Genomic DNA, 15,824 nt, shown 5'->3' with positions numbered 1-15,824 from the left:
TTGGCAAAATACTTCTTAGTTTCTCGACCCTCTTGCGAGCGCAGTGTTTGTTTCTATAAAACCCGATTTCCTTACTTAAAAAAATCATTTTAAGTCAAAATTAAACCAAATCAAATCTGCTCAGCTGAACTTAACGCTGTTTTACTTGTTGTTTATTAGTTTGTTTTTCTTTATAGATTCAAAAATGGCTTAACGGATTTTCCTGAAATGTTTTAATTATGTTGGTTAACACCCTAGTGGAACAAACCTTGACTGTTTGGGAATTAAATCAAGAAACTTTAGAAAAACATTTCTAAGTGAGTCTGATGACAGACTGCTACTTAAACCTTACCTAAACTAAGAGAAAAATTACACATCCAGATTTGGGCCATAGATCCTGGGGCCTCCGCCTCTGCACTAACATGTAGTGCCACTTTATGTATAGTACACATATTAGGTTACATTTAATTCCTTTTTATTTGGAAAAAAAATAAGATTTAATTATTATTTAATTTAAAAAAAAAACAAAAGTATTTCATTGATCATGGAGCACATAAACATAGGAACTTCTAGGAATATTGATTTGTCTTGAATAATTTTTTCCGTTCAACGGAAAAGTAAATAACAATTTGCATTCAAATTTGACTGGCTACCACAAATAAGGTAGCTCTAAACTTAAAATTATTGTGTTGATTTTGTATTTAAATTAATTAAAAGAATATTTGAGAGATTTTCTTCAGTTAAACGGCATCTTAAATGATTATAAATAAATTTAAGTGCAGAAAAATTCCGCTCTACACTAACTTGCGTAGCTGGAACTCCTAAAACCACACATGCTATATCATAAAGGGGGTGTGATCGACGTGCGTCCCAAAATTCTAGAATATCGCTCTGCGCCGTAATGCGGGGATAATGTTGAAAGCTATTTATACTTTCCTTAATTTCATCCTCCCTTACGACCACTTCAGGTATAGCAGTGTTTGATTGCGATTGAAGAAAAGCGTCCACCTCACTTAACTCGTGACCCTTAAACAAAAACAAATATTGAAAAATAAAGTTCGGTTTAAAATTCAAAATTTATTTTCTTAAATTTTACTTACCAATGTACTGCTCACATCTCCATTGTTTTTATCCTGCATAGTAGTTTCTGATTTTAAATTTTGAATTTGACGCCAAGTTTCTAAAAGATACCTTTTTGCATTTAAAGCTGATTCACGATTTAAAAGGCTTTTGTATCGTGGGTCTAAATAAAGTGCAGATATGACTGTTGTCTGGCTTAGCAGAACATCCTCGCGTTGCATTAAACACGCCATTAGATCTTTTGCCATATTTTGTTTCATTGAAGAAATCTCAAGTCTCATTTTGATCCAAACACCAAAGAAATCTCCAATCACCAATTGTGCTGCCTGTAGGGCTATTGTGGCATCCTTAACGGGTTTCATAACTGTGACAAACTCCTCCATGAAATCCCAAATTGTATTTGGTACATATAAGACTTTGTGTGTTTTGCAATTTTTTTGGCAAAATGGTCGGAGTTCCAGCAAACGTTCTAGCATGCATATAGTTGAATTCCATCTGGTTTTGGTATCCAATATTGGGTGTTTAATATTAAGTGCTTTTATGAGAAGCATAATGGTTGGCGTCCGAATTTCCTTTGAAAGTTGGCGACATTTATCTATTTTGCTGGCTATGTTTCTGTATTTATAAAATGCATATACTGCCAATTGGAGTGTGTGGGCAGCGCATCGTACAGATTTTAGCGCTAATTTCACAGTCTATACCTTGCTCTTCTTCGGAGTCTTCTGTCTCTTGATTCTTGTCAATAGCATCATTTTCCTCAAGCTGACCCTGTTCATCGTCAGAATCGACATATGTTGGATGCCGGTTTTCCATAAGATGAACTGCTTTTAACATATTAGACCAATTATCCGTGGTAACAGAGTATATTTGCTCAGGTTTTATTTCATATTCTTCGAGAACAGATAGCGTAACACTTTAAATATAATCGCCAGTATGGCGCTCTTTAAGTTCTCGCATTGCCAATGTTTTTATACATATGGATTTATTTTTAACGTATTGAACATTCATCCCAAGAATACTACGATCTAGTCCAGTTGCCACATCAATTTTTAATGATATTAAGCGGTTTTTAATTTCCGTCGAAATTTCGGTCTTAATCGAGTTGGCAAGGTATTTTATTTTTTCTTGAACTGTTTCTGGTGTGATCGCCATTTTGCTGTTTAAAGCCGTTAAAATAGGGTCAATTATTTTTCGAAATCCTGAATCATTCATTAATGAAAAGGGTCTGGCATTTGTTGTGACCATTTCAACACATGCATTCATTAAAATTTTCTCATTCATACGAAGCTGTACTGTGATTGGTTTCACATTACCTCCAAAAAAGTCCGTAATTTTTGTTTTTTTTTTTTGATCAAGATGGACTATTATCATTTGGTGCCTCTAAATTAGACACACTTTCCGGGTGACGGCGCTTAACATGCCGTAGCATGTATCACTTTTTCACATAAATCAATTTGACAAATAAATTCACTTTCCGATTTTCTTTTAAATATTTAACTTGTACACAGGCTTAGACATTGTGGCAAACTAATAAAATTTCTAGTTTCTGTGATCTGCTTGTTAAATAGTATAACGGGAAATTAACGACAAAATGCAGCCAATAATGAGAGTAATTTTATCTATTATAAAGAGAAAAAATGAGAATAACGACAATTTGATGCTTTATGCCTGAGAAAAAAAGGGGTTGAAATTTGAAGCACTAACACTCATTGAGAGTTAAAGCTACTGCGAAGCTACAAACTTTATTTGCTTTGTTTACAAAATGTGAAAGAGATAGTTTCAGATAGATAGTGGTGTGCTTATTTGCAATATCTTGTTGGCGTACTTAAAAATGATTGTAGACGTTGCGCATTTTATTTGTCGGTAGATAGCGCTAGTTAGTTAAATTATTTAAATTTTTGTTTCAATTCGCTAAAATAACAAGTTCATAATACAAAACAATGTTTATGTTTCAGTTTTTTATTTTGTCGGAGCGGAGCGTATTTTGCGATTGGAAACCGCTCCGCTCCGTGTTCTAAAAATGTCGCTCCCGCTCCGGCAAAAATAGGCTTGCTCCGCTCCACGTTCCGCTCCGCTCCGAATCCCTGTTAGAGAGTTAAAGAAGGCGCAGCGGAGAGGGCCCTGTCCAGCTAATTTGATATATTTTCATAACTACAACCTCCCTTTAAACTTTTAATTACATTTTACTCAATCCAAATTTCTAGAACAACTAAAACCAAAATCAGTCTGAGAGCAATCCGGTCTTATATCAATTCATTGCAATCAGCAAAAGGATATTATTAATGATCAACAATTTAAAATTAAACTTAACAAATAACTGAATGTGGTTGCTGCACAATCAGCTACAAGGCATCTCACTCGCTCTCTGTGCTGTAGTTCCCCCAAAAACCCAATATAGCAGCATAAATCACACAAAACCCCAATAAGTCGAGTTGAGCCAACTTAAGGCAGCAGCAGTAGCAAACAACAAAATCGTAAACGAGAAGTGGAGGAAATTCATGGAGAAAAACCAGTCGAAATCCTCGAAAAGCTCTTAACATGAAACGACCCCATGAAGTGCAGATTGGAAATTATGAGCGCATAATTTTAAATTGGCTAAATACTTGATGCCGCAGATTATGTCAATAAAATTTACGCCAGATTTATTTAATCTAATTGCTGCAAATGTAAGAACAACATAGAACTTCACTCCTCCTCCCAATTGCAATCTGAACCAATTGCAGTACTTCCTCTAAGCTAATCTAAGGATGCAGTGCAGCTTCACCACTCTATCTTTGTTGGAAAATAAAGGCCAATTTTGAGATTTCAACTGCTTAACTAAAGAAAATGAAGCTACCACCACAAATGTATCGTTGTTGAAAAAAAAAAAAAAAATAAATCCTCGCCTAATTGACATCTGGACAAGTGTGTGCACATAGACCCGCCAAAAACCGAACGCACATTGCGTGAACAACAAAATCCTTGGCACGCACAGGAGTCCAACAATATATGCGTGCCGGCCAACAGCCTTTGGTGGCGATGGCGAATCCAACATTCAGGGCTGGTTTTTCATAGCCATACGCTCTGCTTGTCTTTTTGATAATCTTCGAAAATCTTTTACAAGCCTTTGAATCTACCCAAGCTTGTTAAGCAAGCAAGCGAGCAGGCAAGCAAGGAAACGACGACACTTTAGGCCAAGGAGACGAGTTATTATTATCGTTAAATCAAACATATTGAGTAATCAAATTGAACACAAACAACCATGCGCATCGACAAATCTAATCTGACAAGGACGTCTTTGAACAGGAATATTTGGACAGCAGCAACAGCAGCAAGCCACACACTTGCCATCCCAACAACAAAGAAGGTTAAGGCGTGTTCTTGTTGTCATGTCACATTGGGGTGGTTTAAGCACCCAGCCAAACACTTGTTTTGGCCTTAACCGCAACATGGTATTGTAACCAACCACCAAGTGGTTAGCACAAAAATTGTAACATAAATTATCCTCCATGTCCTGAAAGGGTCCTTTGTCCTTTGCTGATTACTGTTAAGCAAAAAGGGGGTTGATTTTGAAAACCTTTTCAAATTGTCCATATCATTGGAGTGGTGTTAAGATGCCGAATTGAAATTACAAAACAAATATTTCATAAATGGTATGGTTGTTAATTTTTGTTGAACAGATTTATGAACTTTTTCCATATGGAAGGAAAATAGCCATTAGATTTGAGAGGAGGAAATGAAAATTTTGAATAATCGAATTTACGTTGAAGAAGATTTATGAGTAAAGCAATACAAAATTAATTTTTGCTTCAAAATCCAGGGAAGTCAAAAGTCAGGCGGAGCCGACCATATAATACCCTACACCTACCGTACAGTTACAAATTCGGGCGATATATATATATATATATATATATATATATATATATATATATATATATATATATATATATATATATATATATATATATATATATGTATATGAGAGCTATATCTAAAATTGGTTCAATTTTAAACAGGTCGTTTGAAAATTGTTGTTACAACGACCATATAAGTGCAAATCTGGCGATACATATATATGGGAGCTATATCTAAATCTGAAACGATTTTGACGAAATTTTGCAGATATGTTAAGATTAATAGCAGAACAATCCATGCCAAATTTTGTGCACATCGGTTGAAAATTGTAGCTACTAAGACCATTTTAGTGCAAATCAAGCGATACATATATATGGGAGCTATATCTAAATTTGAACCGATTTGGATGAAATCTAGCACATATGTTGAGATCAGTAGAAAAACTATCCGTGACAAATTTTGTGCAGATCGATTGAAAATTGTAACTACTACGGCCATTTAAGTGCAAAACGGGCGATACATATATATGGAAGCTATATGTAAATCTGAACCGATTTTGATGAAATTTTGCAAATATGTTAAGATTAATAGCAGAACAACCTATGCCAAATTTTTTGCATATCGGTTGAAAATTGTAGCTACTAAGACCATTTTAGTGCAAATCAAGCGATACATATATATGGGAGCTATATCTAAATTTGAACCGATTTGGATGAAATCTAGCACATATGTTAAGATCAGTAGAAAAACTATTCGTGCCAAATTTTGTGCAGATCGGTTGAAAATTGTAACTACAACGGCCATTTAAGTGCAAATCGGGCGATATATATATATGGAAGCTATATTTAAATCTGAACCGATTTTGTTGAAATTTTGCAAATATGTTAAGATCAGTAGCAAAACAATCCGTGACAAATTTTGTGCAGATCGGTTGAAAATTGTAGCTACTAAGGCCATTTTAGTCCAAATCAAGCGATACATATATCTGGGAGCTATATCTAAATCAGAACCGATTTGGATGGCATCTGGCACATATGTTGAGATCAGTAGAAAAACAATCCATGTCAAATTTTGTGCAGATCGGTTGTAAATTGTAACTACTACGGTCATTTAAGTGCAAATCGGGCGATACATATATATGGGAGCTATATCTAAATCTGAACCGATTTTGATGAAATTTTGCAAATATGTTAAAATCAGTATCAGAACAATTCATGCCTAAGTTTATGAAGATCGATTGAAAATTGTAGCTACTACGGCCATTTAAGTGCAAATCGGGCGATACATATATATGAGAGCTATATCTAAATCTGAACCGATTTTGATGAAATTTTGCACATATGTTAAGATCAGTAGAAAAACAATCCGTGACAAATTTTGTGCAGATCGGTTGAAAATTGTCCTTACTACGGCAATTTAAGTACAAATCGGGCGATTCATATATAAGGGAGCTATATTTAAATCTGAACCGATTTTGATGAAATTTTGCAGATATGTTAAGATTAATAGCAGAACAATCTGTGCGAAATTTTGTGCAGATCAGTTCAAAATTATAGCTTCTACCACTATTTAAGAGCAAATCGGGCGATACATATATATGGGAGCTATATCTAAATCTGAACCGATTTTGATGAAATTTTATAAATATGTTAAGATCAGTAGCAAAATACTCCGTGCCAAATTTTGTGCAGATCGGTTGAAAATTGTAGCTACTATGGCTATTTAAGTGCAAATTCAGCGATACATATATATGAGAGCTATATCTAAATCTGAACCGATTTTGATGAAATTTTACAAATATGTTTAGATCAGTAGCAAAATACTCCGTGCCAAATTTTGTGCAGATCGGTTGAAAATTTTTGCTACTACGACCATTTAAGTGCAGATCAGGCGATACATATATATGGGAGCTATATCTAAATCTGAACCGATTTTGATGAAATTTTACAAATATATTAAGATCAGTAGCAAAATACTCCGTGCCAAATTTTGTGCAGATCGGTTGAAAATTGTTCTTACTACGGCACTTTAAGTGCAAATCGGGCGATACATATATATGGGAGCTATATCTAAATCTGAACCGATTTGGATGGAAATTTGCAAATATATTTAAATCGGTAGAAAAACACTTCGTGACAAATTTTGTGCAAATCGGTTGAAAATGTTAGCTACTACGGCAATTTAAGTGCAAATCGGGCGATAAATATATATGGGAGCTATAATTAAATCTGAACCGATTTTGATAAAAATTTGCATATATGTTAAAATCAGTAACAGAACAATCCGTGCCAAATTTTGTGCAGATCGGTTGAAAATTGTCCTTACTACGCCAATTTAAATGAAAATCGGGCTATACATATATATATGGGAGCTATATCTTAATCTGAACCGATTTTCATCAAAATCAATAGCGTTTGTCCTAGGGCCAAAGAAGTGATATGTGCAAAATTTCGTGATGATTGGACAACAAATACCACCTGCACTTTAATTAGAAGAATACATGGACTCACAGACGTACAGACGGACATGGCTAAATCGAATCAGAAAGTGATTCTGAGTCGATCGGTATATATATCAAAGGGTCTAGCTCTTCTCCTTCTTAGCGTTGCAATCAAATGCACAAATCTATAATACCCTGTACCACAGTGGTGGTGTAGGGTATAAGAAAGGTATATCCAATGTTGATCTATTGGGTTGCCCAAAAAGTAATTGCGGATTTTTCATGTAGTCGGCGTTGACAAATTTTTTCAACGGCTTGTGACTCTGTAATTGCATTCTTTCTTCTGTCAGTTATCAGCTGTTCTGTCAGTTATGTAAAAAAGTTTAAAAAAGTGTAAAAAAGTATATTTGATTAAAGTTCATTGTAAGTTTTATTAAAAATGCATTTACTTTCTTTTAAAATATCCGCAATTACTTTTTGGGCAACCAATATTTGGACCATACTTGATTATGCAATGTTTATGAGCTGTGTACGAGGGCTGCTACATAAGTTTCAGGCCTAGGCAATACCAAGTGTTGCTAGGTGCAACTTGACTTTTTCCTTGGAAAGTTTGACATTTTCTAGAATAATCGTACTCAGAACATTTTCACGTACGATAATCATTTTTGTTGCTTACAGTGACTTGAAAGAATTAATTTCGACGACAAATTGGAATTAACTCGAGAAAAATTCGTGCGACTATTTTTCACAACTTTCAGCGTGGATAGTCACGACAGTGCTGAACTAAAATCTTCGTATGGCGATGAAGCACCGTCCAATTCAGTTAAAAGACAACTGAATGGGTCGTTGCAAAGTTCGGCCGTGCCGAATCTTATATATAAAAATCAATTTGTGTTTGTTTGTTTGTTTGTTTGTTTGTGTGTTCCTTATAGACTCGGAAATTTTCACAGATGGTGCATAATGATCCCGTGGTCAAAATAGGGTACTAAATTTGTATACCCACCACCGAAGGATGGGGGTATATTCATTTTGGTATTGTTCGGCCCGCCCGAACTTAACGCCTTTTTACTTGTTTAATTTGGCCGATATCTATCCACATTTTTATAGTGCTGCCATATACACCGATATCATGATTTAAGTTCTTGGCGCCATAAAAAGTACATTTGTTATCGATGTCGCTGAAACTTGACACAGAGACTTATGTTAGACTTGTCGACATCCTTGTCCTATATTTTTCAGATCGGTCGTTATTTGGATAAAACCGCCACAAAAGCTTGTATTTATTAGTTGATCTAGCCATGTCCGTCCGTCTGTCGAAATCACGGTGGTGGTCGAACGCGTATAGCGTGCATCTTTTTTTGCACAGGTACATAATATTGATGTTGGTCGTTGGAGATTGCAAATGGGCCACATCGGTTCAGATTTACATATAGCTCCTATATAAACCAATCTTTTGATTTTACTTCTTAAGCCCCTGGAAGCCGTATTTGTGTCTGATTTTTCAGGAATTTTGCACACAATGTTCCGTTCTGACTTTCAACAACTACGCCAAGTACAGTCCAAATCGGTCTCTAACTTGATATAGGCTCCCATATAAACCGATCTCAACGATCTCGGTTTATATGGGAGCTATATCAGGTTATAGACCGATTTTGACCTCACTTGACGCAGTTTTTAGAAGTCATAAAAGAACATTATGTGCCAAATTTCTGCCAAATTGGATGAAAATTGTGACTTCCAGGGGCTCAACAAGTCAAATCAAGAGATCGGTTTATATGGGAGCTATATCAGGTTATAGACTGATTTGAACCTTATTTGGCACAGTTGTTGAATGTTAAAACAGAACACTGCATGCAAAATTTCAGCTAAATTACACTATGTGCAAAACTTTAGCCAAATCGGATGAAAGTTGTGGCTTCCAAGATCGGTTTATGTGGGAGCTATATCAAGTTATAGACCGATTTGGACCGTATTTAGCACAGTTATTGGAGGTCATAACAGAGCCCCATGTGCAAAATTTTAGCCAAATCGGATGGAAATTGTGGCTTCCAGTGGCTCAAGAAGTCAGATCGGGAGATCGGTTTATATGGAAGCTATACCAGGTTATAGACTGATTTGGGCCGTACTTAACTCAGATATTGGAGGTCATAGCAGAATACTATGTGCAAAATTTCAGCCAAATCGGATGAAAATTGCGGCTTCCAGGTGCTCAAGAAGTCAAATCGGGAGATTGGATTATATAGGAGCTATATCCAAATCTTAACCCATATCGCCCATTTGCAATCCCCAAAAACCTACATCAATATTAAGTATCTGTGCAAAATTTCTAGCGGGAAGCTTGAGGTGTTCGACCGATATCGTGATTTCAACAGACGGACGGACGAACTAGATTGAATCAGAATATCCGAAGGATTCAGAATATATATTGGGTTGCCCAAAAAGTAATTGCGGATTTTTTAAAAGAAAGTAAATGCATTTTTAATAAAACTTAGAATGAACTTTAGACAAATATACTTTTTTTGCACTTTTTTTCCAAAGCAAGCTAAAAGTAACAGCTGATAACTGACAGAAGAAAGAATGCAATTACAGAGTCACAAGCTGTGAAAAAATTTGTCAACGCCGACTATATGAAAAATCCGCAATTACTTTTTGGGCAACCCAATAGTATAGTGGGGTCGGAGATCAGTATTTCGAGGTGTTACAAACGGAAGGACTAGATTAGTATACCCCCATCCTATGGTGGTGGGTATAAAAATTATGGACCACTGTGATAATCGTACCAAGTATGGTCCAAAGGATGGAGGCCACTGTAGCGCAGAGCATAAATCCAGGATTCGAATCCTGGCAGGAACATCAGAAAAATTTTTCAGCGGTGGTTATCCGCTCCTTATGTTGGCGATATTTTTGAGGTACTTTTCCATGTAAAAACTTCTTCCCAAAGAGGTGTCGCTCAGCGGCACGCCGTTCGGACTTGGCTATTAAAGGGAGCTCCTTTATTATAGAGCTTCAAATTGAATCGGACAGCACTCATTGATTTGTGAGAAGTTTGCTTCAGTTCCTTAATGGTATTTTCATGGGCAAATTTGCGTTTGCATGGTCCAAATTGGACTTAGGTTAGGTTAGGTTGAAGGGAGGCTGCAGATATTAATACGCCCCATGCCACTATGGACATAAACCTTAGCCAGTAATTGGCTAGTTGTGCGCTCTTAAAACTATAAAGTAACCTCTAAAGAGAAAATTTTAAGTTAGGAATTCCGTGCTACCTAAAAAATCCTTAAATGTTTTCAACACCACTCCCCTAAGTTGGTTCAGGTCTGATATTGAGTCCCCACCTAAGTGTCGCTATCTGTTAGACTCGAAAGCCGGGCAATGACAAAGGAAATGCTCCAACGTCTCATCATCTTTTCCGCATGCCCTACAGTATTGAGCTCGTATTACTGTGTGCCCCGTTATGATACCAATAGCTGTACTGACATCCTTCTTACTTTCTTTCAGTTATAGCCTCGTCTTCTCACGATCTGGATCCCCCCAATAGGATTTTCGCCGTCCTACCGTGTGTTTCACTGTTCCACAATGTTGCATGCGCATTCGTCGCCCACTTCCTTAATTCGGACTGCATCGACCCGTAAGGCTTCGCATTAACCAAGTTTATTGACGGCAGTCCTCTGGCCTTCACCGCCAAATCGTCTGCCTGTTTATTTCCCCTTACTCAGTTATGGCCCGGCATCCAAACGAAGCGGATTTTGCCATCCTCAGAGAAGGCGTTAATGTCCTTTTTACACTGTTAAACTTCGTTAATCTCCTTCTAAGACTGTTCGTGACCTTAACGTCCTGGATGTTACTGCCCTTATGGCAATTTTACTGTCCGTAAAGAGGTTCACACTCAACGTCCTTGCTTTAGTACCAAACAACTTCAGGCATTCCGTAATCGACGGATCTCCGCCTGCAGACCTGTATTATGGTCAGGCAGTCTAAAACTGATCTTAGTCCCTGGGTTCTCAATGTAAACCGCCAGGCCCACTCTGTCCTCTAGCTTTGATCCATCCGTGTAACATAATCTTCCAGATGGCAATACTAGGGTTCCGTTAATCAAATTGGACTTAATTGTACCCACCACCGAAGGATGGGGATATATTAATTTTGTCATTCTGTTTGCAACACATCCAAATATCCATTACCGATCCTATAAGGTATACATATTCTTGATCAGCATAAAAATCTAAGAAGATCTAGACATGTCCGTCTGTCCGTCCATCTGTCTGTAAAAATCACGCTACAGTCTTCAAAAATAGAGATATTGAGCTGAAACTTTGCATAGATTATCTATTTGTCCATAATCAGGTTAAATTTGAAGATGGACTATATCGGACTATATCTTGATATAGACCCCATATAGACCGATCTTCTGATTTTAGGGCCATAAAAGCCACATTTATTATCCGACGATGCTGAAATTTGGGATAGTGAGTTGCCTTAGGCCCTCCGACATCTTTCTTCAAATTGGCCCTGATCGGTCGATCTCTCGATTTACGGTTTTGGGCCCATAAAATGCGCATTTATTGTCCGATGTCGTCGAAATTTGGGACAGAGAGTTAAGTTAAGTGCCTTGACATACCTTTGCAATATCGCACAGATCGGCAAAGATTTGGTTATAGCTGCCATATAGACTGATATCTCGGATTTAGGTTTTGGGGCCATAAAAGGCGCATTTATTGTCCGATGTCGCCGAAATTTGGGTCAGTGAGTTGTGTTACGCCTATTGACACACTTCTTCAATTTGGCCCAGATTGGTTCAGATTTAGATATAGCTGCCATATTGACTGATCTCTCGATTTAAGATTTTGGGCCTTTAAAAGGCGTATTTATTGTCCGATGTCGCCGAAATTTGGGACAGTGAGTTGTGTTAAGCCCATTGACACACTTCTTCAATTTGGCCCTGATCGGTCCAGATTTGGATATAGCTGCCATATAAACCGATCTCTCGATTTATGGTTTTGGGCCCATAAAAGGTGCATTTATTGTCCGATGTCGCCGAAATTTGGGAAATTTCGTCGTCCATCTTAAATTTTGCCCAGATCGGTCCAGATTTGAATATAGCTGCCATATAGTCCGATCTCTCTATTTAAGGTTTTGGGCCCATAAAAGGCGCATTTATTGTCCGATTTCGCCGAAATTGGGGACAGTAAGTTGTGTTAAGCCCATTGACACACTTCTTCAATTTGGCCCAGACAGTGAGGGGACAGTGAGTTGTGTTAAGCTCCTCGACATATTTCTGTAATTTGGCCAAATCGATCAAGATTTGAATATAGCTGTCATATTGACTGATCTCTCGATTTAAGGTTTTGGGACTTTAAAAGGCGCATTTATTGTCCGATGTCGCCGAAATTTGGGACAGTGAGTTTTATTAGGCTCTTCGACATTTTTCTGCAACTTATCCCAAATCGGTCCAGATTTGGTTATAACTGTCATATAGACTGATATCTCGGTTTTAGGTTTTGGGCCCACAAATGGCGCATTCATTGTCTGATGTCGCTGAAATTTGAGACAGTGAGTTTAGTTAGACTTTTCGACGTCCATCTTAAATTTGGCCCAGATCGGTCCAGATTTGAATATAGCTGCCATATATACCGATCTCTCTATTTAAGGTTTTGGGCCCATAAAAGGCGTATTTATTGACCGATGTTGCCGAATTTTGGGGCAGTGAGTTGTGTTAAGCCCTTCGACATTCATCTTTAATTTGGTCCAGATTAGTTCAGATTTAAATATAGCTGTCATATAGACCGATCTCTCGATTTAAGGTTTTGGGGCCATAAAAGGCTCATTTATTGTCCGATGTCGCTGAAATTTGGGACAGTGAGTTTTATTAGGCTCTTCGACATTTTTCTCCAACTTATCCCAAATCGCTCCAGATTTGGTTATAACTGTCATATAGATATCTCGGTATATCTCGGTTTTAGGTTTTGGGGCCATAAAAGGCGCATTTATGGTCTGATGTCGCCGAAATTTGGGACAGTGAGTTTAGTGAGACTCTTCGACTTCCATCTTCAATTTGGCCCAGATCGGTCCACATTTGAATATAGCTGCCATATAGACCGATCTCTCGATTTGAGGTTTTGGGCCCATAAAAGGCACATTTATTGTCCGATTACGCCGAAATTGGGGACAGTACGTTGTGTTAAGCCAATTGACACACTTTTTCAATTTGGCCCAGATTGGTGCAGATTTAAATATAGCTGCCATATTGACCGATTTCTCGATTTAAGGTTTTGGGCCCATAAAAGCCACATTTATTGTCCGATTTCGCCGAAATTGGGGACAGTGTGTTGTGTTAGACCCTTAAACATTTTTCTTCAATTTGGCCCAGATCGGTTCAGATTTGAATATGGCTGCCATATAGACAGATCTCTCTATTTAAGGTTTTGGGCCCTTAAAATGCGCATTTATTGTCCGATGTCGCCGAAATTTCGGCCCGGCCAAACTTAACGTCTTTTTACTTGTTTGGATATAGTTTTCGTATACATCGATCTGCAAATTTGAGCTCTTCACCCCATAAAATGCGAATTTTTTACCCCATTTGGCTTACATTTGGCCCATTAAGTTGTGTTAAGCGCCTGGACATCTGTATTGAATATAGTCAAGATCGAAATATAGTTGGATATTGCCTGGGCCCATAAAAATCACATTTATTGCCCGATTTTGATTTTTACTTGTTTTAATGAAACCTCATTTTAAAGTGGATTTCCTTGGTGTACCTTGATCTCAAAGTACATCTTCTGTCTTTTAGATTTACACCCAATACACCGTATAAGGGAAAACTTTCATAAAGACATTTGAAGGCAAAACCTTTAACTATAAGGAGTGACTCTCTGTGCATTGTGATTAACCCACCCTTTATATCCATTTCGAATATATCATCCATGTGAACCTCTCTCATGATTTCATATTGCTTATATATCTTTTCTTATTTGAATTCATCTCCCTAAGTCCCAGATGTCCATGAATCATTTTAAATCAATTTCTAGATCTTCTCTTTTTCACCTGCAATCTGTGGACAAATATGATGTCAGCAAAAGTGTTCACCACCATGGTCGATGTTTCTTTCATTTCGGTTCATTCAATTCACACAAAATTGATGACTGTTTTGGGGTTTTCTTTCATCGAACATCTCGTCGTTGCAGTTGCGTTGTTTTGAGCTGTGTGGAAGATTTTACAAAAGATTCGTGTTGACAGTTTTGAAAGATGATTGTTTGGGGCGCAACCGTCGTCTGTTGATGGATAGCCTATTTGGGGGGGGGGGGGGGGGGGATTTGCATAATTGTGTTTTTACAACTTGTCAATTTGTTATTAATAGAGTTCGGCATTATCATGGTGATACCCCACACTTCCTGCTTAAATGCATGATGGATGCATTGGCATGAAATGAAAATTGAAATGCCACGTACGTTTCTTAAGTCTTTTGTTGTGCAGGGAAGGGCTTGCAATGGCCAGGCATTCGACAATTTGTCAATGTCTGCAATATAGAGTTACTGATTTATCTTCTCATATGAGTCCCTTTAACAGATTTCTAGCTACAAGCCATAGACCATTGCCTTCCCCTATCCCGAGAGATGGGCCATTAAAATCGCTAAGAAATTTATGGTAAATCTAAAATAAAGTAATTAACGATTTGCAACAAAATTGCTTAGCTTAACACCACACCACGCCGTGCAAGTGGTATTGAATTACGGCAACTTCTGGCTAGCGGCTACTTGAAACAAAAGAAAAAACAGACGACACGCTCTCTCATCGAGGGAACGTGAACAGGCATCTGAGGCAGCCTAAAAATGGTAAAATCTAATTTAATTATAATTGCTGTTACCAAATGCCAGTGTGGAAATATTTTCACACCTAAGCTACAGTTGCAGCAGGGAGGCCATTTCTGGTTGTATTGTCGGCCAGCAGCTGCTTCAGCTGTGCCTTCCATACAGCTTTAGCACCTTGCCAAAGGTGGCTAATTAAATTGGTAAATGTTGCAGTCGTGAATTTAGATTGACTGCAGACTATGCCTCACATACGTGTTGCCTGCCCCCACTAACATGAAAGCTCTCATGAACATGAACGTTGATCGTCGGTTGCATCTTGCCTCATAAGCCTTGATAGCGGTGATCCATGCCAAAAATGGGCTACGTTAGCAAAGGTGTAGACGTGACCGTTAATGTTGAGGATTTTTCATAAACGCCATTAGATGGCCTTATTAAGGAGGCCACAAGCACCTCATTTAGGCAATAATATCAGCCTAACACACAAAAAAAAGAAAAAAAAAAACAAGTTTCACAATATTTCAACAGCCCAATGGTGGTGGACTTCATGTCATACCGCATACAAGAATTCCCAAGACAATCGGAAACAGATGTAGAGCAACACTAACACTCTATGACCAATTTATGGATGAGGATTTACTCATTTTTTTTTTTTTTTTTTTTTGTTCAAGAGACATGCTTTGACACATGGT

At 37.5% G+C, this 15,824-nt stretch overlaps 1 protein-coding gene across 1 annotated transcript; it reads right to left on the bottom strand.

Moving 5' to 3' along the window:
• Positions 1–537: 537 nt before the first annotated feature.
• On the bottom strand, positions 538–15,296 carry LOC131994642 (zinc finger BED domain-containing protein 4-like). The gene is made up of 5 exons (XM_059361407.1): positions 15,192–15,296; positions 15,059–15,150; positions 1,761–1,972; positions 1,080–1,696; positions 538–1,005 (listed from the first exon to the last, which is right to left on the bottom strand). Exons 1-5 carry the CDS (start codon positions 15,294–15,296, stop codon positions 661–663), a joined length of 1,371 nt encoding a protein of 456 aa, XP_059217390.1. The 3' UTR covers positions 538–660.
• Between the last annotated feature and the right edge of the window lie 528 nt (positions 15,297–15,824).

This window comes from Stomoxys calcitrans, chromosome 2 (genome assembly GCF_963082655.1).
Source record: "Stomoxys calcitrans chromosome 2, idStoCalc2.1, whole genome shotgun sequence".
Classification (NCBI taxonomy): domain Eukaryota; kingdom Metazoa; phylum Arthropoda; class Insecta; order Diptera; family Muscidae; genus Stomoxys; species Stomoxys calcitrans.
This window is presented reverse-complemented; position numbering and strand designations above follow the sequence as displayed.

Coding starts and splice junctions, on each gene's coding strand:
- LOC131994642 (XM_059361407.1), bottom strand. CDS start 15,296: ATGGAAGGCACAGCTGAAGCAGCTGCTGGCCGACAATACAACCAGAAA. Junction 15,151..15,191: donor TATTTCCACACTGGCATTTG/GTAACAGCAATT, acceptor TACCATTTTTAG/GCTGCCTCAGATGCCTGTTC. Junction 1,697..1,760: donor AGACTCCGAAGAAGAGCAAG/GTATAGACTGTG, acceptor TCCAATTGGCAG/TATATGCATTTTATAAATAC.